Source organism: Chroicocephalus ridibundus, chromosome 16, assembly GCF_963924245.1.
Source record: "Chroicocephalus ridibundus chromosome 16, bChrRid1.1, whole genome shotgun sequence".
NCBI classification, from domain to species: domain Eukaryota; kingdom Metazoa; phylum Chordata; class Aves; order Charadriiformes; family Laridae; genus Chroicocephalus; species Chroicocephalus ridibundus.
The window spans coordinates 8950469-8971287 of NC_086299.1; the positions used below are offsets into that span (position 1 = coordinate 8950469).

At 44.2% G+C, this 20819-nt stretch overlaps 1 protein-coding gene and 1 long non-coding RNA gene across 5 annotated transcripts in view; one reads left to right on the plus strand and one right to left on the minus strand.

The window, feature by feature from the left end:
* The window catches only part of LOC134523999 (uncharacterized), a 34939-nt gene extending 14121 nt beyond the window's left edge, over positions 1 to 20818 (minus strand). Inside the window, exons 1-2 of one of the 3 annotated variants that reach the window (XR_010073464.1) lie at positions 20499 to 20818; positions 7646 to 7756 (exon numbers count right to left, since the gene is read on the minus strand). This is a non-coding gene — a long non-coding RNA (uncharacterized LOC134523999). Of the gene's footprint in view, positions 1 to 7645; positions 8158 to 20498 lie in introns of those variants that run through there. The other 2 variants (XR_010073466.1, XR_010073465.1) reach the window with 2 other exon arrangements.
* TMCO4 (transmembrane and coiled-coil domains 4) overlaps positions 1 to 20819 on the plus strand; it is a 41573-nt gene that overhangs the window by 18784 nt on the left and 1970 nt on the right. For both annotated transcript variants that reach the window (XM_063353575.1, XM_063353577.1), the window contains exons 10-13: positions 286 to 422; positions 1872 to 1956; positions 5103 to 5220; positions 8093 to 8210. In XM_063353575.1, coding sequence (XP_063209645.1) covers positions 286 to 422; positions 1872 to 1956; positions 5103 to 5220; positions 8093 to 8210 — 458 coding nt within the window. The remainder of the gene's footprint in view (positions 1 to 285; positions 423 to 1871; positions 1957 to 5102; positions 5221 to 8092; positions 8211 to 20819) is intronic.

The window sequence follows — 20819 nt, forward strand, 5'->3', positions numbered from 1 at the left end:
TTCTCTGTGTCATTACACTGCGTTTTACTTCTTTACATGAACTTTCAAACATGCAGGTTACATTCATGTATAGCGTCTGTTTGCCTCCATATCAGAACATCAGATTCTTTCTTATCTTCAGTCTAGCAAAACATTTCTCAGATCAGCTCTTGAGAAAGAAGAACTGGAAATGACAAAAGGTCCTAGGTTTAGCTTTTAACTTCAGTGAACCGTCTTGCTTTTGATGTTTCCTAAGAGCAGCCCAGATTTGTGACTATGCCGTGCTGTTTGCTTTGTGCGTTGCAGGTATTGTGACGGCCTTGACTTGGCCAGCTTCCCTCTTGACTGTTGCCAGTGTCATTGACAACCCCTGGGGAGTGTGTCTCCATCGGTCTGCTGAAGTAGGCAAACACCTAGCACACATCCTGCTCAGTCGACGGCAGGTAATCGGCTGGAAATTACCCAGGAATAATGTCTGGAAGGGATTTGCCCCACGGAGGTTAAGTTTTATAGCTATGCTAGTTCACTATCAAGTGGGATCTTTCCAGGGAGAAGAAAATGAATAATGAACTGAAAAATTAAAAAAATTATGCATGAAGGTGACCAGCATGTGTCTGGTTCATTGAGGAAAAATAGGAAGTCCCCAGTGAATCAGAGAATTCCTGTTAAGATTTGTTCTATTTAACCTAAAGCTTTTCTAAATGGGAGAAGAAGAGATCCGGGTCATAAATGACTAGTGGCTTGACCATGTCACAGCCAGGCCAACTCACCTAGTGGAAATTTGAGAACAGAGAATACTGAGTGTTAAAACGTTCACTGATAATTAAGAGGCACTAGCAAAACAACGCAAGAGAAGACTGCGCAGCGGTAGATGCACCCCGGTTTTGCTGCAGAGAAGTGGAAGGGGCTGGTACGTGAAAGAAGTGACAGAAGTTATTAAGCCTCCCTGAGAAGGCTTGCTAAAGACTCTTCTGCCCCTAAAAACTTGCCATTATTTGCTGGGCTGCCCCTGGCGTGGAGGGAGGCTGATTTCTGCTGCCCACATGTTCATCTCACAGGCTAGTCCCGTATCTGTTATAGAGGAGCCCAATGGCCCAGAGCCATAAATAACAATGTGAAACAACAGAGTAGAGAAACAAACTTGATTTCTCATAAAAATACAATCCCAGGAAAGGCAATAAACTTTATTTCATACAAGCCCTTTGTTTTGCTCAGGGGCATTTATTACTGCCTTTTAAGCATTCGCTATTGTAACACACATTCCAATGTGCTCGAGCATCTCAAACTGGTTAGCGTGATGTCTAGGGAGCCCATCGCACACCTGCTCCCTGGTTAATGCAAAGACCACTTTTCATTGTTGTTGAGATTAGGCTCCCTTTGATCTTATAGAAAATCTTATTAGGCTACTCAAAATAAAAGCTTACCCCACATCGATTTTTGTAACAGCCACACAGTGCTGCTGCCATTCAGTCTTAAGTCCAGAAGTGGTCAGTATTTTTGTATTACAGCTTCTTCTTCTGTTTATTGAAACATTTCTAGGAAAATTTTGCTCCTTGCATTAGGCTTTCATTTGGAAATGTCAAAAACAATGACAGCGTCTGTTTTGTTTCTGTCTGAAACATCTGTTTTGTTGTAACTTCTGATCATTAGATTCTTTCAATTGATTTTCTGAGTATCAAAAAATAGAGAATATTCAGATATGCTGAATTCTCAATATTGAACTTTGAGGATACATAATCCCTTTGAAATCAACCAAATTGCTCAAATGCTTAATAGATCACACACAAGCATAAATGCTTTGCAAATCAGGGTCTCGGGGATCCTGTGGCCAGTCTCTCTTTCTAGGTCTAGAACAGTATTTGATGGCGTTTTCTCCTTTCCTTCTTCCTTAGGGCAAGCGACCTGTCACACTGATTGGCTTCAGTCTGGGTGCAAGAGTCATTTACTTCTGCCTGCAGGAGATGGCTCAAGAAAAAGGTAAAGTTCACATTCTAACCTTTTTCTCCTTTATTTTCCTTACTGCTGGTAGAGAAGTTTTTCTTCCAAGAGGACGAGTTCTTCTGGAACAGAGCTTGAGTCTTTTAGGATAGGACAGAAACCTTAAAAAAAGTGGTTTTGAAATGCATTTGGAGCATCCTTGGATGCATTCTTCTGTTGTTTCAATCAGTTCAGTGGATTAAATCCGCTGTCTTCAGTCGAGGTGCTCCAGTGTGTCAGTTTGGTCTCCAGTCTGTAAACAACAACTTGACATTTTGTGACATTCGACTGCGAGATCAGTCTGTGAGCTGCCCACGCGCCACTATGATCTTGGCAGAGGATGCTTTGCCTTTATTGGAAGCTCTCTGTAGCTATTGTATCTGATTCCCTGAGTCCTCCCTTCCATTTAAGTCACTGAAATGCCACTGTCATCTGCTATTTTCATGGTAATTTTTCCCCAAAGTCAAGTATAAAACCATCTGTCAGTTTATTACCCGTTGTGGTTCTGTTTATTAATAGATTCTATTTTTAATTTAGAAAAAGAATAAAATCATTATGATCAGTTGATGTAAATTGCATCTTGGAGTTGAGTCAGTAGAGAGTGTGTGCGTGCAGCCTGCCTTCCCCCCTATGTAAGCTAATTTATTTCATTAACTGTTTAGCCTCACAGAGAGTCGCTGATAAATAAGGAGCTTTATAAAGGCAAACGTTCCATAAAGTCCAAGAAGGTGGGAATAGAGTCAAGTGAGGGTGGAGAAGGTCAGCATTTTTTCTGTTGACAGCTGTGTACCAGAACTTCACTTCTGCTATAATATGGAAGTCCTCAAATGCAGGAATTCTGTTCTCAAAATAAATCTAATCAAATCCAGAATGATTCTAATGGAGTTACACTGAAGCCAGAACCCAGATCCTAATCTGGCCCTAGATCTCCTCTTTTTGTGTCCTAGGAATGCCAGGGGCTGAGATATTTTCAGGCTTTTATTTAATGGTCTGCAGTCTCTCGCTGGAATAACATGGGACCGTAGCTAAGTAATACGTGAAAGGAAATCATTAGGGGTCTTTAAGGTTGGCTGCCATTCTAAAGAAATCTAAACATCGTAATTATGTATCGGAGCAGCTCCCCACTGTACACTAATTTTTCAGTTCCTTAATTAAATTATGAAAGCTGAGCTGTTTGCGAGATGAAAAGCAGCATGTTTAGCGCAGATTGCCAAGGCGTTCCTCACATGCGCGTTCCAGCGCAAGCCACAGAAGGAATGGAGCTGGGACCTGGGACATCTGAGACTGATTTGGGTTTGGACTTGGATGTCTCACACAAAAGAAATACAAGGCCTAGTCATGCAGGCCTTTTGTATCCACATGCCCGTGGCGTTTCTGAGGACAAATAACTAATCATGGATTATCCAGTGAAACACCATGGCAGAAACTCAAATTCTGTTACAAGAAAATACTCTTCTGCAAAGCAATTAAATAACCTGTGGGATACTTCATCACAAATGACTTTGGAAGCCAAAGCTTAGTAGGTTTCCAGAAAATGACATTATAGCAGAAGATGTAGTAATGACCCGTCGGAGACACGTTACTACATGGGAAGATCATTGGTCTGATTTCTTCATCACAATTCCCATGCATTTTAGTAAATAAGAACTGTAAACTAATGTAAACTAATGAAATTATTATTTTTTTTTTTACTTTCCTGCTGTGCAGACTTTATTATTCTTCATCATATAAAAGATTTGCGAACAGTGAAATACATTTAATTTATCTGGAGCGTCAGCAGCTACATAGGCCAGTGGTCTGTTCTCAGGTTTCCATTCCCCTCTGTCAGCATCTGAAGAAAATGACTATTTTTCAGGCAGGGCTGAACATTTTTGTTCTGAGCAAGAAATAAGCTGTACAAAGGACTGGAGAAACAAAAGCTCTCAATACCTTGCCCAAATGTTCGGGATCCTGATGAATTAGCTGTTTGTTTATTCAGTTGGCTCACACTGTGGCCAGGGAATTTAGTACCTTGGTTGGAACGAGCTCCCCGTTCGCAAGGCTCTGGGTTTCTTTTTCATTGCCCATGATTATGGGAACAGGACTTTATTGCTCACAGATTACACTAACAAAATTGAATTGCTCTTTGCTGTTCTCTTGATTGGTGCAAAATTTGCTTTGCAATAAGAAATAGTACCACAAGAGCTCTTTTGGATTGTTGTCAGGCGCTGGGATTTACACCGCAGAGAAAGATGCAGGCGCTGCAGGCAGCTCCGAGTCTTTTACTGCTATTAGGGAAAGGAAACCGATTGATTTACATTTAAAAAGTCTAGCCAGGCAGCACCTCTCCGTCATGCAGTCATTCTCACTTTCACTTCCACACAAACTTCAGCGTATTATTTTACAAACTGCAAACGCCAGCCCAAGAATGGTTTAGCTCACGTCTTGCGAATGCCGGTCTCCTGCAGGTGGAGAGTATGGATTTGGCATTCTATGTCCATGAGTCTCCCAAGACGTGCGCTGCTGTGAATTTCATTTAACTACTGTGGCATGAGGTACTTGATCTCTCTTTATAAAGAAGATTTATGAACATATATTAATATATTGTTTGAGAGTTTAGGAAAGTAGCAGAGCTGCCCGATATTTTTCATTCAATCATTATTTCTACTGAAATTTCCCAGCTGCAGCTGTCTGATAAGAGAGGAAGATTTATTGCACTTAAAAGTCAACATTCCTTTTCAGCAAATTGTGCCCTGGGCATTCAGGTTAAAGTACCCTTCAAGAAAATCAAACCAGTTTGATAGATTATCACTTTGTGTTGGCAAATGCCGTTACTGTTGCTAGTTCCCAATCAATATTAAGAATCTGGAGGGTTCCTATTGCGTACACAGGTCATGTTTTTTATGAACTCACCTCTAAGGACTGGTTATTGTGCTTAATATATGACAACATTTGCTCACTATGTGGAACACCAGTCCCTTTCACTTGTTTCAAAGCGTAATAGTTCAGTTCTACAAACCCAGATCAATGCGTCTGTGGAAAGAACTTTCCACTGATTTGCTGCTTGAACTGCATCTTTCTGGACAGAGGTCAGGCCACTTCTCCCTCTTTTTTATATTTTCTGATGCATCTTCTAAATCTGAGCTTTTCTGCTTTCATCTTAATAGACTCCCAAGGGATCATTGAAGATGTGGTCTTACTGGGAGCTCCAGTGGAAGGAGAAGCCAAGTACTGGAAAGCTATCACAAAAGTGGTGTCGGGCAGGATCATAAACGGCTATTGCAGGTCTGTACGCGCTCAGTCCCCTGCTTCATTATCCGCATGTCACTTTGGAATGTTTTTGTACATTTATCCCTTTTAAACATTGTGTAAGTGAATATTTGTTCAGCTGGTAGGTACGTTGATGCAGTAGTGCCAGAGACAGCAGTGCCAGAGCCTCTTCCCTCCGGAGGTCTCTCCCTTGGATTAATTGGAGATGACAGTCTTCAGGAGGCAGTTGAAGGCTCCTCTGTCTCCAGCTCTCGGCTGTTTGCGATGCGCAGTTACACTGGAAGCCTGAGGTGCTGAGTCCTGTTCATACAGTGGCTGTGTTATATCACCCTGGCAGCTTACGGCTGGGTCAGTGTGTTTGTGTGCATAATGTGACACATTCTAAGGCCCTTTTAAATGTCAGCTTTATGTAAAGGACTATAAATACAGGCGTTAAGTTCACTGACAGTTAAAGAACTTGAATTAAAATCTATCAAAGCTTTGAGATACAATTCACTAGGGGCTGCTTATAGGGAACAAGATGTGAAAATTGCAATGGAAGGGAAGGAGCTAAAGCAAATTGAAGATTTTTTTTATATGTAGACTCAGTTTCTGGTCAAGATAGTCCACATGAACAAGGTGTTTTACTTACAAAGGAAGTATAGCTAGAATAGCTGTAGCAAATTTCCTAAGGATGTGAAAGAATAGAGAGAAACCAAATATCAGCCTTTCAAAACTGCACAGACAACCGCTATGCAGAGTTGTGGGAGCTGCTGGGTGAGAAGAGGGAGATTCAGAGGCACAAAACAGCTGAAGCAATCTTATAAAAGCTATTAAGAATTCAAGTGACAGTATCAAATCTAATCACTGTGTATTGGAAGATAATTGTGAAAAGAACACTGCTTACCAGCGCAATTGGAAGAGAGGAAATTAAAACGAAGGAATGAAGCAAGAAAGACTAAGAGCATGGCAAAATAAATTGAGAAATAACTAGGGAAGAAGATTAGCAAAGAACATGTAACTGCAAGTCAAGACAGCTTACAAAGCCATGAGCCCCCAGGTCAAGGACAGTTGAAAATGCGGTTGGTACTTCCCATACACAGGTACGTATGTATGCCTACATAATACATACGAGATGAGGAAGTTCTCTATTACCTTGCATCTAACATAGTATGTTAATTTACAAAGAAGAACTAAATAAAAGAATTAAAAGCATTCAAGATTAAAACAACAAATTATTAATCCCATCTGTCAGTTAGGCTGAAAATTGTTGCTTTTCTCCTTTTTGGATCGCAGGAGTTTTGATGGATGCTGGATGTGCACACCAGTTAGAGTATTTCTTCATGTGACATAAAGAAAAAGCAATTTCTGCCTCCTTGGGAGTGCTTCTGTGTTCCACCAAGAAGCCATAAATGATAGCAATTGTTGCATATAACTGAATTTGCCCTGGCAAATACCATTCCTCCCTGTGTTACACAAAAACCCATTTCACTGCAAAAAGCTCAGTGTATTCCTTTCCTATAATATAAAAAAAACCACACTCTGATCTTGTTACAGTTTCAAAGCCTGCATGTGCTGTTGGAATAAAATAGTATGTGTGTTTGTACCTCTGTGTCTGCAGTAATTTGGTTAGTCTCTGCTTTAGCAAGCCCATGTCTTGAATGTTAAATGAATAATGATGTAGAAATTGTAGCTTGTTGCTCACAAATAGGAAGAAGCAGGTGCGGAGACTGTCAGGAAATATTCCACTACGCTGGTTCTCTACTTTGCCCTCAGATGCTGAATTTGAGGGTTACTCAGTTGGCAATGAGGGGCAGTAGAGGGGGTAACTCAGAGATATTGAGAATTTATGTGAGGATATTAGATATGAGAGAAGGATTATACAAACATTTTGTGGTAAGACCCCACCTGATTCTGTTTTCTCTGGTCTCGCTTATACAAATTGTGGCCTCGTTCTGTCACATTAGGAGTAGCTCTATTTAGGTCAGATGAATTACATTGAATAAAACTCCTGCAAGATCAGATCTGGGCCCAATTTGTTGAGCTTCAGTCCGCTGTAGCTTGTCTCCTTCGGCTTTGAAGTCTGAAAGGACATGGAGAGTGAAAGCCAGCTGTCAGAGCTGTCCCGTCTGATTTCACAGCAGGGTTACAAATTCCTACTGGGAAACCTTTCCCAAATTAGTTAGACTTGCTCAGCTTTTGAAAGAACCCATGCCTGAGTGCAAATACCACTTGCATCCCACTTAAATCTACTCTATAGAGTGTAGTGGCATTTAGGTGCCTGGGTTTTATGCTGTTGCTCAGCGCCGGAGAAGAGATTATGTATTTCCAAAGGACACATCGCCTTCTCTCATCGTGCTATAGTCTACCCTGAAACTGTCACAGTGACTTATGGCAATACTTTAGAGTGGGAACAAACTCTTCCTAGTTTTGTCATTGAAACCATGTATTTATACAGTACCTATAAATCAGGAGCACTCCAAGGAGCTTCACAGGCGGTATTTATGTCAGCAACACTGGTATTGTAGGCCTCATCACGTTTACAGCTGTCTACAGGCTGGAGAACTTCTACCTATTAGTACATTAAAAAGATTAAATATGTGAATGTACTGCAATCTCTAAGAAAATGCAGAAATAAATAGAAGGGGCAGATTCTTAAACCCACTGCATAAAATGAAACTACACCTGTGAATCAGGATTAAATTCAGACTTACACTACTGTGTCCCAGGAGCCTGCCCTGAATTTGGCAACTGCTCCGATTCCTACATCAGACAAAGCTGCAGCGGGTCTTGGTCCAGACATCCCTGTGCTTCCCAGCCCTTCTACTCTCCTTGTGGTCTGAGTAGTCACATATTGATTGGTTTGGCAACAGGATTTATTCACACTCTTCTTCTGCTCTGCTCCTAGGGGGGACTGGCTGCTGGGGTTTGTATACAGAACCTCGTCTGTCCAGATCAACGTTGCAGGGCTCCAGCCAGTCGACTTGGATGACAGGAGGATGGTAAACATGGACCTTTCATCTGTAGTAAGTAGTACTTCTTATATGCTCAGTTTTTCCATCTGTCCTTTGCTTGCAGCACTGTAACCTCACACTCATTAATTAGGGGAAATGGAAGATGAAGAGAGCACCTCTATGTACATTGTCCCTCTTTCCGTTCTTTGAGATAACTCCCATCTCAGACTTCAGGATAGATTTTGTTGTTCCAGCCAGGACTCAGTAATGAGCAAAATAATGAGAATTTGCCTCTCTTTCTTGTTGGATATGTTTGGGGATTTTTGCTTCTGAAGTATCTCATACTGGAGACAGAAAATGCCATTATTCTCCAAGAAAGACCTTGCTGTTTTGCAAGTTCCGGATCAACAGGTAGGTATGATCAGCTGGGAAAACTGGAGCTCAAAAACACGACTGCGGAGCAGGTGCAACCCACAATCTTATCTTGGTGGAGCCTTCTACACTATTCAGGTTCATGGAGGGGCAAGGTCACAGGCCCTGCACCTTGGTCGCCGGGGCTGCATTGACGCCACGGTGCAGGAACCAGTGTGTAATTACAGAAACTCTGTGATATCGGTGGCTGGTTTGCTAGGTCCAGACCTGGGCTCCTGCGTTATTGGAGTGTAGGTCTCCAGGAAGCAGGAAGAGATTCACATGTATGTCTGGTAGACATTTAGTTTCCTCAAAGCGATCTGGTGGCATTAATGATAAGCTACTGTATTATACATCTCACAATATTCAACTCAATTACCTTAAGCAAACTAATGATCTCATTGCCTTGCTTTTACTCATGAGTGAGCTCTTCCACAGAAAATCATGTGGAACTTAGCTCGTGTATTCATATTCACAGTAATCTTGGACCATGCAATCTTGTTTTTCCTTATTTTAATGTTTTAACTCATTTTTCACTCTCTGCAAACTGGCCTGGATGATGCTCAGCACACACAGCTCAGGATATTTCCATGGTCACTGTTTGTGCCGTGACTCCTCCCGAGCGTCCCCACAACCCGGTAGGGATTGTCAGCGTTGCGCTAGAGCCAAAGGCACTTTTAAGTGCTTTCAGATTTTTTGGAGCACCAGCTCACTGAGCCTATAAATACCCAACTGTTACCAGCTCATTTCATTCATTATAACTGAGCTATGTACAGCCCTTGCCAGAAAGCACAGGGCTTAATGCTGTGCAGATAAAATAGAGACTTTGCAGAAGAAAATATAGGCTTCCCAGAAGGAAGTGCCATAATAGAGGCTTTTAAACATAGTCCGGTACTGTAGTTCTTCTTGTATCTTTCCATCTTACTGGGTTGCCTTGGTTAGCCTTGCCACATGCTCCCACATCCATTTTTTCACTGTCCCCAGAGTTACCATTAGCTGCTTGTGAGCAGTGACATCTGTTGCGGGCATGAAAAGAAAAATGGCCAAAGATGTTAAGCAGTGGTGGCACTGCGGTGGCTTTTCCTGTTAGTTCAGTCTGTGTTACTCTCCTCTGTTTGATTTCTCTTCAGAGACCCTCTTTCTGTTGACCTTCTGCTTCCTGAACTGTGAAACCCCCTGGAGTCCTGCAGACTTTATCCTGCCTGGCTCGCAGCAGCCTCTCCGTTTTTTCCCCAGAGGAGCAGTATTTACATTTCAGCTGAATGAATAATGGTTGCAGAGCTGCTATCTGCTAATCTTCTATAGTTGTGCATCTCTATCCGTGCTGCCTGATGCCAGCAGACAATCCCAGCACTGGTCGCGTTTCAGAAGGAGATGACACTTCCACTTGCGTAATCTTACTGCAAAGCATTGGGGGGAAAAAAGAGCAACCCCCGCAGGGGGAAAGACCTCTATTAAGTAGGTGTCATTCTCTTGATCCATTTTCCAGACCATGGAGCTTTATGAGAAGAAATACAGTGCATTCTGATGAACATTTTAAAAGTAAAAGGAGCAAGAATGGGGAAGGAAATATTCAGGGGCAATATTTTTTAAAGTGGCAGGAAGGAAAAGATTGATTTTGCTGCAAATATAGTGCAGTAGCATAACAAAAATATAGAGATATTTTCTATAATGGGGACCGGCTCCATCCCTGATGATGCCCTTGCTGGAGGTCCCTGTGAGTGTCCTGCCAGAAATAAGGAAGGACAAGCTGTGATTGATAGAAGAATAAAGCATGGATGATGCAAAGGTGCTCAGTGTGCAAATATTATGCAGGCAGCCTCGCGTATTTTAGGCATCTCCCAGTCCGTCCATGATGAAAACTGGACTGGATCCAAAGGGCTTGGTTCTCTTTGCTGTGGTAGTATCAGGATCCTCAAATGAGCGGAGGACTAAGAGACCTCAGTATAAACAGGAGTTCACCTCCAAGGCATTTATTGCGTGTCTCTCTTGATTAGTATGTTTTTTATCTGACTGTCAGTAAAAAAACTGAGAGAAAAAGGTCCTCCCACTCAGCAAATGCAGTTATAAAAGCTTTCCTAATGGTTACAATGGGACTGATTTATTCAGTAGATTTATTTGACAGCACCTGTTACAGAGACCAAGGAAGTAATTGAGCTGTAGTGTATTAGATTGATTGCTGTTTGTTCAAATGGGATATTGTAGATTACATTTTGCATTAACATTTGAATATTGCAGAAATGCTCAGAGTGAGAACGTAGGCAGAGCGTTTTCACAGAGGCTCAGAAGTCAGGAAGGGTGCTGAAGATTCTCTGGGCAGTTTCACCGCAGCAGAACCCAGGGATGAACTTGCAAGCCCGGGGACAGCAGGAATGCCTGGCTGGAAGTCTAGTAGAGAGCATGGATGGATCGTGACAATTATTGCGGAAGTCAGTACTGTTCTCTTGTTAGTCCAATGCAAAAATTGTCTTAAAGATCTTCAGACTATGATTAACTTTTGCATCAACTCTAAAACTTCTTCCTTTCCCATGCTTTCGATGGCATAAATTCTTCTTCTCTTATTCTTCATCAACGCGTTGTCTGGATGGCAGCTGCCTACCTGCTGCTGGTGCTTACAATCTCCTGGAAAGGCACCACACGACAACAGAGTAATCGCTCCTTATTCAAACACCTGGAGTGCCAGAGCCGTGCTCTGTACAGCTCACAGCCTAAAGATACAAGGTACTTTTTAATCTCTAGAGCAGTCATTGCAACGGCACATAGAGACAAAACATGCTGATGCATTTCACAGCCACGTTCTTCTCCTGCAGCATCTCCGCACGAGGGAAGGCAAAACAGCAGAGCTTCCTTTTAGAGTAATCTGTGTCACACATCAGCACACCTTTGCTTTTTCCCTCTGAGATACCTCATAAGCTTTTTAGCCTTTCGTTTCTTTGCTGCTGTAACCGAGTAATGGGAAAGCTCTCTTTATGACAATGATTAAAACTCAAGAATAACTGATCTCTCTTTCCAAAAGCTCTCTCAGAAGAGGGGCCTACTATTCCCATTCGGAGGGAAGGCAAACAGATTCCAGGCAGTCTGGCCTCCAGCCAGGCGGGTACGCGGCGTACATAAATACCAGAAGCAGATGAAAAGTCTGAATTTTGTGAAATCCAACTGATTTGGCACTTCTGTGAGTCAGGCTTTTTTCCTAAAATGCATTAAACTGTGGGGGTTTTTTTTCCCTTGTATTCCCAAGACTTGCAGCAAACAATTAGTTGTGGTTATGAAATATAGATTAATTAAGAGCCCCGTGGAGTTCAAAAGGCAAAAGGTTGCCTGTGTCTCATGACACCTTTGTTTCACTTGTTTCAAATGAGCAGTGCCACCTCCCATGGTGACATTAACAGGATCAGGAGAGCAACAGCCAGGAGCAGAACTCGACTTCAAGCAGCGGCTCGAAGGAGCTTAGAGAACCTTCTCTCACTTCGGGGGGACATGCAAGTCTCTGGGGAAACAAGTCTATTTGTCTGCCAGGCTGCACGGTCACAGGGATGATTTCTTCCTCTTTGCATGTCCCTGCAACCCTGGAGTCGTCAGTGGCTTAGTTTTCTGTGATCCTTCTTACTATTGGCTTGGGAGCTCTGAGAATCACACATTAAATACATATTAAATACATTTTTGCCTTTGGGAGCCAAGCAGAGCTGGCAATGTCAATATCTCAGAACAGAGGAAGAAACCGAAAAAGCTTTTCCAAAAAAGTGCAAATGGAGCCATTAATAACTCGCAGTTTGTTTTTGCTTTGTGGCAGACAAAAACTCAAAGGCTGGTGTCCCTCCTCGCTTCAGCACAGATGTACTGCTTGATCCTGATGTACTGTTTGGAAGGCTGGGGATATTTAAGCTGCTTCTAAAAGGCAGAGAGAACCATTTTATAGCACTCCTTGAGCCTTTATTTTGTAAGTCTGGTGCCAAAATTCACATACGCACTGGCACTCAGAAGCAGCGTGGTGCCATAAGAGTGTGGCCTTCCTGCAGAGTTATAGAAATACTTTTCCCATTTCCTCCATTGTGCCTGGGACACGTGTGTGTCGTTGCACGGTGGGTTCCCACAACATCTGTTTGAGTGCGTACAGTGTTCGGACACCCCAACTGCGCTGGGCAAAGCTGAATCCCTGCGCCTGCACCCCTCTCCTTCAGAACAGCTGAGTTTACCAAGTCCCGCGTTTTAGAAAGATTCACAGGTAGTTTATGTTTACAGCTAATACAATTCAACATAGGAAATTTGCTATTCCATTTCAGTAACCAGCAAAGTTTTGATACCATTACATCTTTCTCCCATGGAGCATAACAATTTGCATCACTTATCACCTTTTAGAGATTTTTTCTTACGCTTTACCCTTTACAGCCCCTTGCATTCAAAATAGGACGGTTGTTGCAAAGCCAGACATCGCAGACTCCGCTCTTGACAGGTGTGTAGCTGTTGACTTTGCAAGCAGCTATCCCAATCACACAGACCTTATTCGAGCAAAACTGCCGGCAAAAAGCAGTGGGAGTTTTCCATAAGTGGTGTTAATAATGTTTGATTCTGCACGAGCGGCTACAGACGGCACAGTAAGGTGAATTAATGATAGAGAATTTAGCTTTCTATTTCCCGTCTTATGTTGGAACACAAACACTAATTCTGTATAATTGTTGTGTTCGGTTTTGAGCTTCCTTTCTAACCTCTTCAGCTAACATGGAAAGAAAATTCAGTTGCAGCATCCAATTAAAAGTATTAATCAAGGGGAAGACTGGCTTAGCTGACACGTCGTGTACGTGAGGTTTTCTCCTGTAGGGGTTTCAGCTAATGTGTTTGAGATCTTGCAGTTACAAGAGCACGTCTTCCTGATATTAGCTGAATATACCTGAAATACCGTGAAGCTTGTCACAGCCTTCTGCCCCAGTGACAGCAGGGTACGGAAAGGTCTTAAACTCACTGCGGATCCCAGTGGGATGGATTTGTAGGAGTTTGCATTGCTAAGGAGAGATGGTTGAAATTTCCCAAATGCCCAAGACTTCTTGCCCAGATACATTATTACCATCGACTCAAAAAGGAGATTAAGGGATGAAGAAGATGAGAACAGGTCATTGGCCCCAAAGAGGGTGAAAATTCCCTTAATTAACCAAAATTGAGCTTGTTTTATGGAGTCGAGTGAGAAGGTGGTTTGAAAGCTGCGAAGATGGGAACGTTTCAGCTGTCAAATCTTGTGTATTCCTGGAGCAAGATGGGGAGAGGATGGGTGATCGGTCCCTTCTGGTGTTACAGAGGAGTTGTCCTCTGCTGCAGGCAGGTCCTTTCATCTCATCCTGATTATGGGACCAAATCTCATCTCAATGTTCTCATCTGGACTCTTGAAAAATTCTCCATAATCCTGGCTTGATCAATGTAGCAGGTATTTTGTGTCACTAGTGGACTGCTGTAGTTCATAATGTCAGATATCTGGGTCCCCCAAGCTATTTTTAGGAACAGTCCAGTTCAATATATCAATCCAGTCTTTACTTTGGGGCATCTCTTTTCCCCTGAGGCCCAAGAGATTACGTTCAAATTATTTCCCAGCGATAATTATATGCCCAGTTTATGCTGGGCCTTTTAAAACATTCTTTCTACCATCTAATTTAAATAATTTCCACTTGGATTAGCACCGAGAAATAAGTATTTGATTATAGCCACCTTAAAAGTGAGTGGCATGTTTTACAACTTCGATAGAGCTGGAAAGACTCTTGAGTGTTCAGCCACCAACTGAACAGCTAAAGAAAAGAACCGACTCCACTTCTGGCAGTCGTCAGTGAGAGCACTGGCAAAAAAAATAGTCACCAGCAGCTCTGCAAACAGCTGAAAAAATCATGCAAACAGCAGTTACCTGGGAGCAGACGGAGGTTTGTGAAGGCACCTTTCCCTTGAAACTCTTCCAAGGGCTCTCATTAATTCAGCATTTACAAAACTCCCTCTTCCTAACCTTGTCCTGCCCGTCATGGCTGATGTACAGCTGCTCCATCTCACCCCCTCAGGGCTGCAGCTTTCCAAAAGGCAGTTCCTCCGTTTACTTCCTCCCTTTTCTTCTTCTATTCCGTATTTTACTCCTCTCCATCATACAGTCCTCTAGGAATTGGTGGAGGGAAATTGAGAGTAAAGCCGGCAGAGTTTATCAGCAGTGGATGACTCCAGCAAATAAAACTGTTTACTCTGAATTGTCAACATCAACATGTTCCCACAAAACGTAGCTAAGTTGGATGGAAAAAGTTATTGCGTTGGCGTGAAATTGCCCGAGTGGTGTCTGAGGGTAACGTCCCTCAATGACCGCCCCAGAGGTGAGAATGATTTGATCGATAAGTTGTGGGCTGAGAGATGATTTCATGTAAAAATGACAGTCTTGCTCAAGAAATGTCATTGTAATTAAAGAACTTTCACCCGGTCAAGCTAGTTTTTAAATGAGAAGGAAAAATGAGAATTGAGAGAGTGACTCTATTCACAAGAATTGTAATGGTGCGAAGGGATGATTTAGAAGCAAAGCCTATTAGCTTCAGCTGAATCATGCTCCAATCTTTACTCCATCAGTTTTTCAGAGCAGAAATAGAAACATTAGAGAGGAATAACGCAAATGACATTGACAGTATTTTCAAAATAAATTCAGCTCTATAAAGTTTTTCCTCAAGATATATTTGCGTTAACTTCTCCTCTGCTGGAAGCCAGGACCGCTAATGCTCAGCGTATACCTATAGTGCAAGGGAGGACTTGCCACAGATGCCAAATTCACGTTTTTTAATAAAGCCATTTAAATTCCAGGTTCTGAATTAGTGGACATGCTCACTGTCCCCACTTTTGGAAAACGCTGTTTCCTAAGAACCCAAGCAGAAGAATTTTATTTCTAATTTAACTTAATTCAGCCACAGCCTCTTTCAAGGTTTGTTTTCATGTTCTCATGGTTCTCGCTGCGGGAAGCTGCTCTGCCGCTGGCCTTTGCTGGGTCCAGCCATATTCCGCGTCAGGTCTTTGCCGTAAGCTTTCAGAAAACTGTGGAAAACAGATAAAACATTTTCTGCCAGGCTGAATGCCCTCTGTCACGCGGGATGTACCCGGCACTCTGAATTAAGGCTTGTGGGAGTAACTCTGACCAGAGGAGCCTGCCAGCCTGGCAGAGATGACTGTGTTTTGAATGATACCCTGGCCTAGCTTGAGAGCCCGGTAATTAATCACTCTTTGCCACCATCTGGAAGAGGAGGGCACGGGTTTGGAGGCAGTATGCAGAACTGAGGATTTTTGGAAAGCAATAGTAGCATTTGAGTTTCTTCCCTTCTTTACCAATGTGACCCCAAAACTGGTGGTTTATTTCAGAGCGCAGGGTTGCAGTCTCCGGTTCTCTTCCTGAACGACAAATTCGCTGCCGCTTCTGGAACCGGAGAGTAAACCCGAGAGCTGAACTGGCAGTAACAAAAGTCGCTGAGCTGGCTCTATTGAGACGTGCCACCCGGAGGCGGTTTGCATTTCATTGTGTGTGTACACAACGTGGCTGACACGCCAGCGGGAAGAAAGGGCTGCTGAAAAGTGAGGTGTGATTATTATCTGAGCTTCAGACACTGGAGCTCACTCTATTAACTGTTTTCACCCCACATAAAATACCATTTTCTATTCAAACAGTATTTGTCAAAAGGGAATCCTGAAACTGTGACACCCCCCAGGGTAGTCATTACTGCTCCTGCTGAAATAACGAAGCTCTGGAGAGACGTTTTAACTTGCTTTTTGGATGTGATGGGCTCAAAAGAAATCGAAGAGGTGAAATTCTCAGCCGTATTAATGACCTGTGCTCCTGTGCCCATGAGAGTACCCATGAGCCCTCTGCCCGTGCTGCATGCCTCACTGGCTCCTCCGTAATTCTTCTTCAATCCATGGGAGGTTTGGTGGAGGAGAGCAAGAGGAAGGCAGAGCCCAGCTGCTCCGTCCTTTCTCTCTCCCTGCAGGCAGCAGAGAGGCCGAGGGACTTTCAGCTGAGCTCCTGCACATTCCGCAGCCCTGCAAAGCAAAGAGCTTTGTGAGCTGTGCCGGGCTTCGGAGCCAGCGTGCGCTCTGCGCTGGCTGCTTGGGATCGGCGGAGGAGCTCTTTTTGAAGGAAACTGGGCAGGATTTTAAAACAGTTGGCTCTGGAGTGAGCAAAGACGTCTCTGCCTTATTGAACAGAGTAACGTCATTGGGATAGCCAGTGTGGGGATGGAGTGAGAGTCTTGCCTGTGCTGATGTGCGCCAGGATCATACGTAGTATCTCCTTTCTCCCAGGCCCTTCCTCTGTCCACCACTTGGCAGGCTCCCCAAGCATCCCCCCTGGGCTAACACCTTGGGTTCCTGTAGCTCAAAACCTGAGAGAAATTGGGATTCGTCCTCTGCCCTAATTGCTGATCCACATGGATGGATCCGTGTTGGTGCTTTATCCGTTCCTTCACAACGCTGGGGAAAACCAACCGCAAAGGCAATTGAGTGGAGCCATGGAGATCGCACCGTCTTAGCGCTAATGGGGAGAGCTGCGTGGTCACTGCAAACTGATTCCATTGCCATCTCTTCTCAGACGCGCTGACCTCTGTCCCCTGCCCCTCTCCACCTAGGAGTGCTGTCATGCACACGGAGCGCAGCACCCGCGCGGCAGAGCTCGCAGATCACCTCGTGACAGCCACCGCCAGCGGGTTGGTTGCAAGCCCAGGGGTGCCATTACTTCTTTCCAAAGCTCCCATAAATTGAACTGCGTTTTTATGACACTGTAACCAGAGGCACTTATTGTACCGAAACAAAAAGACTTTCGTTTGAATTTACTAGACACAGCTGATTATGCTCAATGACATTTTTGACACTTTTGGGTGGATTTGAACTTGAAAATCTTTCCAGACTTTCTGAACTGACGGCTCCTTTCAGCTGACTGATGGATCCACCTGAGCAATGCTGTCATCTTTCGGAGGTCTTTGTCTCCTTTGGAGATCTTTCTGTGCGGTGCTGTAGTCCTGCAGCAGAGTTAGTGACACAGGCAGCTGGCTTGTGTTTTCCAGTGAGTCAAAGCAAACAAACATAAAATCAGATACAACAGGGGAGAAGTCACCTAAGCACACTGATAAACCTACCCCACTGCTTTCATTTCCTTATAACAAGCATTTGCTTTGGTTACAAGAACACTTCTCAGTTCTGTATATTCTGAAATTCCTCCTGCGCTTTGTTCTGACAAATATTCAAACAATTGTTTATTTCCCTTTAAAGTTTTTATTGTCCCTTACAATGTTTTAGATGCTCCCATCCCTTCTCCAGCACAGCCTACCCAGCGGAGGAATTCAGCTTTTCCGATTGCAGATGAAATCAGGCTTTTGAGAGATGGAATTGCTGAATTTTCCCACCGGGACGGCATCACAGCTTTCAAGTGGCAAGGCAATTTGTTCCCTGTTCTTTTGCTGATGGCTCAGTACTTAATGTCACAGTATGGCAGAGAAAGAGTCCTGCGTCCTCTTACGCTTCTCAGGGCTTGCATTGGTCTGGCTTTCTGGAATCCTCTCCCGGGCTCTCCTGGAAACAGAAGAGCGTTTCCTTTGCAGAGATTTAGTGGTGTGAGCAGAGCTGCAGTAAGGGACAGACTTTCAGGAGGTCTCAGCTTCTCTTTTAGCTGCACAAGGAAAGGCTCAGCTCTTCAGAATTGCTCATACGCAGCGTCTCTCGGTGATCGTGGTGCTCAAGGAAGAGGAATTCCCCTTTGTTTTAGTGGAAGCTGCTGGATACCAAAAAGTTATGAAAATCCCATCCTTAGGGTGGCTGAGGAAATTTGTTCTGTGACTAATCAGTAGGTAACGGAACAGGCTGAGAACTCCCCGAGCACTGACCAGGGCAGGTAGACTGTAATGACTGTAGAGGTTGCAGAATCCAGCAAACCAAGGGACTTCAGCAACCCCTCCCAGTACGACCATTTCCTTCTTGTTTCTCTCCCCCTTGTCCAACGCTGTGCTCGTTTCTTTCTTTAACGCCAAGCCCCCCTAGTTGAGTAGTAAAACATTCATACTTTTTCAGAGAACAATGCACACGTCTTAACAGCCAGTCCATTAGTCCTTCAATGGATATTTTAATTAACTAATCTGTTCAAAACATCAAGAGCCTGTTGAGCCATCTGGACTGATTAAAGTCGCATATTGCATTACTAATGTGCTGATTAAATCCTTCATTTTGCTCCAAGTCCTAAACGCATCCAAATGTTACCACTCAAAAGCTGCTCCACGCAAGCTAGGAGGTTTGCATTTCGCCCGTGCGGGAAAGGAGGCTTGTTTTAGGTTTGGGTAGGGGTGTGCTGGTAACCCTGTGTCCTGGTTTGAGCGACACAGGACTCATTTCTCTTGAAACAGCTGGGAAAACTGCACTTTTAGAAGACTCCAGTGTCTGAATTGGTGAAAATCTTTACTTTATAGCTAGCTAGGCTACGTGGGATTCAAGGTCTCAGTGTCCTCGCCAGGTGCGGGGACGAGGAGGAGCGAGACCCAGGCACTTGACCCAAGCTGCCAACAGGGTTATTTCATACCATGGATGGCACATTCAATAGAGATTAGAAAGTTTGCTGAGGAGTTCTCTCTCTTTATATGATGGCTGTGACCCTGAGAACTCCTTGCCCCGGTGCCGGAGCCCTGAGCCCTTCCCTTCCTCCCGCAGTGTCCCACATGGGCTGTCCCTGCGGGGAGTGCACGGCTTCTGCTGGGGGAATGGGCTGGGTGTGATCCCCGTGTATTTTATACTGGTATCGGGATCAATACTGGTTCTTTAGTATTATTAATTATTTAGTCTTATCCTATTAAATCTACTTACATTTCAACCCTCGTGTTACCTTGTTTTCCCCAATTCCCCTTCCCAGGTGGGGAGGGGTCATCAGGTGATAGAATAATTGTCTAAATGACAATAAATCGTTACGGGGTTCTCAAACTGGAACACGCTGGTTGCTGGGAAGGAGAGCCAGGCACCGGCCAGCCTGCTGGGCCGAGCTAGCAGGGAGGGGAGCAGTGGGTGCACGGCTGGGTTTCTTTGCCGAGCTCTGCAAACAGCTCTTACCGTCTGGTATGAGCCGACAAGTCCCTTCCCGGGGCGGTCGCACGTGCGGCTGGGAAGCAGGAAACCCGGGTGGCGTCGGGTATTCCCTGCTGTAGGAATTCCCTAATTACTTGCAAGATTTGGGAAAACAAGAGGCAGTGTTGCCTGAGACAGCCTTCTGGCTAGGTCAGGAAGGATTTAAACTGTTAGAAATAGAATTTACCAAAGATGCTAGAATATCTTAAGATGCAAATCACACCCCGTAATCTTTGGTGAAATCTACAGGCCGGCTGGTGAGTGTACCATCGAAACAGCCTTGACTCAGCCTGACAGCACTTTCCTCTCCCAGCAAAACCCACTATAAATCCACTGTGTGCTCACAAGCACTTCCATTTTGGCAGTGAGTATGACAGCAAAGGCTGGTCTCTGGAAGGATCCTGGCTGTCGTTACTTCAAACCCTCGGCTTGCACAGGACACCTGAAACAGAGCAGGCACTTTCTGCCTTCCCAGCCAGGTAGCCTTTACCATGTAACAATAATAACCTCCAGTGGAGGTTTTCTCTCCCTCCTCTGCCCTGACCAGGAGGGTACATTCCAGCATCCATCTCAGAAGGGTTTATCTTATCATGGAAATCACCTTACAATAAAAATGTGTGGGGTTTTGCAGGTATTTGGTGTATGAACCCATAACTCTCAGGCTCCCAGTTTTATTTGGTGTGGGACAGATCAGTGAACCTTCCAGCCAAGAACCTTAACACGCTTGGTAGCTGTTGTGAGATTTAGTGACTACATCCTAATTTAAATACGACAGTCTTCGCTTGTACAAGGGAGCTAAGGCACAGGGAGGACACGTGATTTCGCAGAGAACGGGGAGTTGAATTAAGACAACTTGTCTCCTACCTGGGTGTCTCTCCCCATGGCAGATCACCTCCTCTCTTACCCTCGTGGCACCCAGGATCTGGGGGGTTGTAACAAAGCAATGTCCAAGCATTTAAACATACATCTGTCCAAGGAAAAGCGATCCAGCAGCAGTGTGTGCCACGAAGGGTGCAGCCAGTTGGAGTTACTCAATGGGCGACCGCATTCTTCAGGCCTCATTCTTTCAGCCTTTCAGAGCTGAAACCAAGTCTGGCGGCAGCGGTGGCTTTTGAGATGAAGGACTTGGCTGAGCTGGGCTCCCCGCAGCTTCCCCACTAACAGGACTCCTGTCGTTGCTTGCAG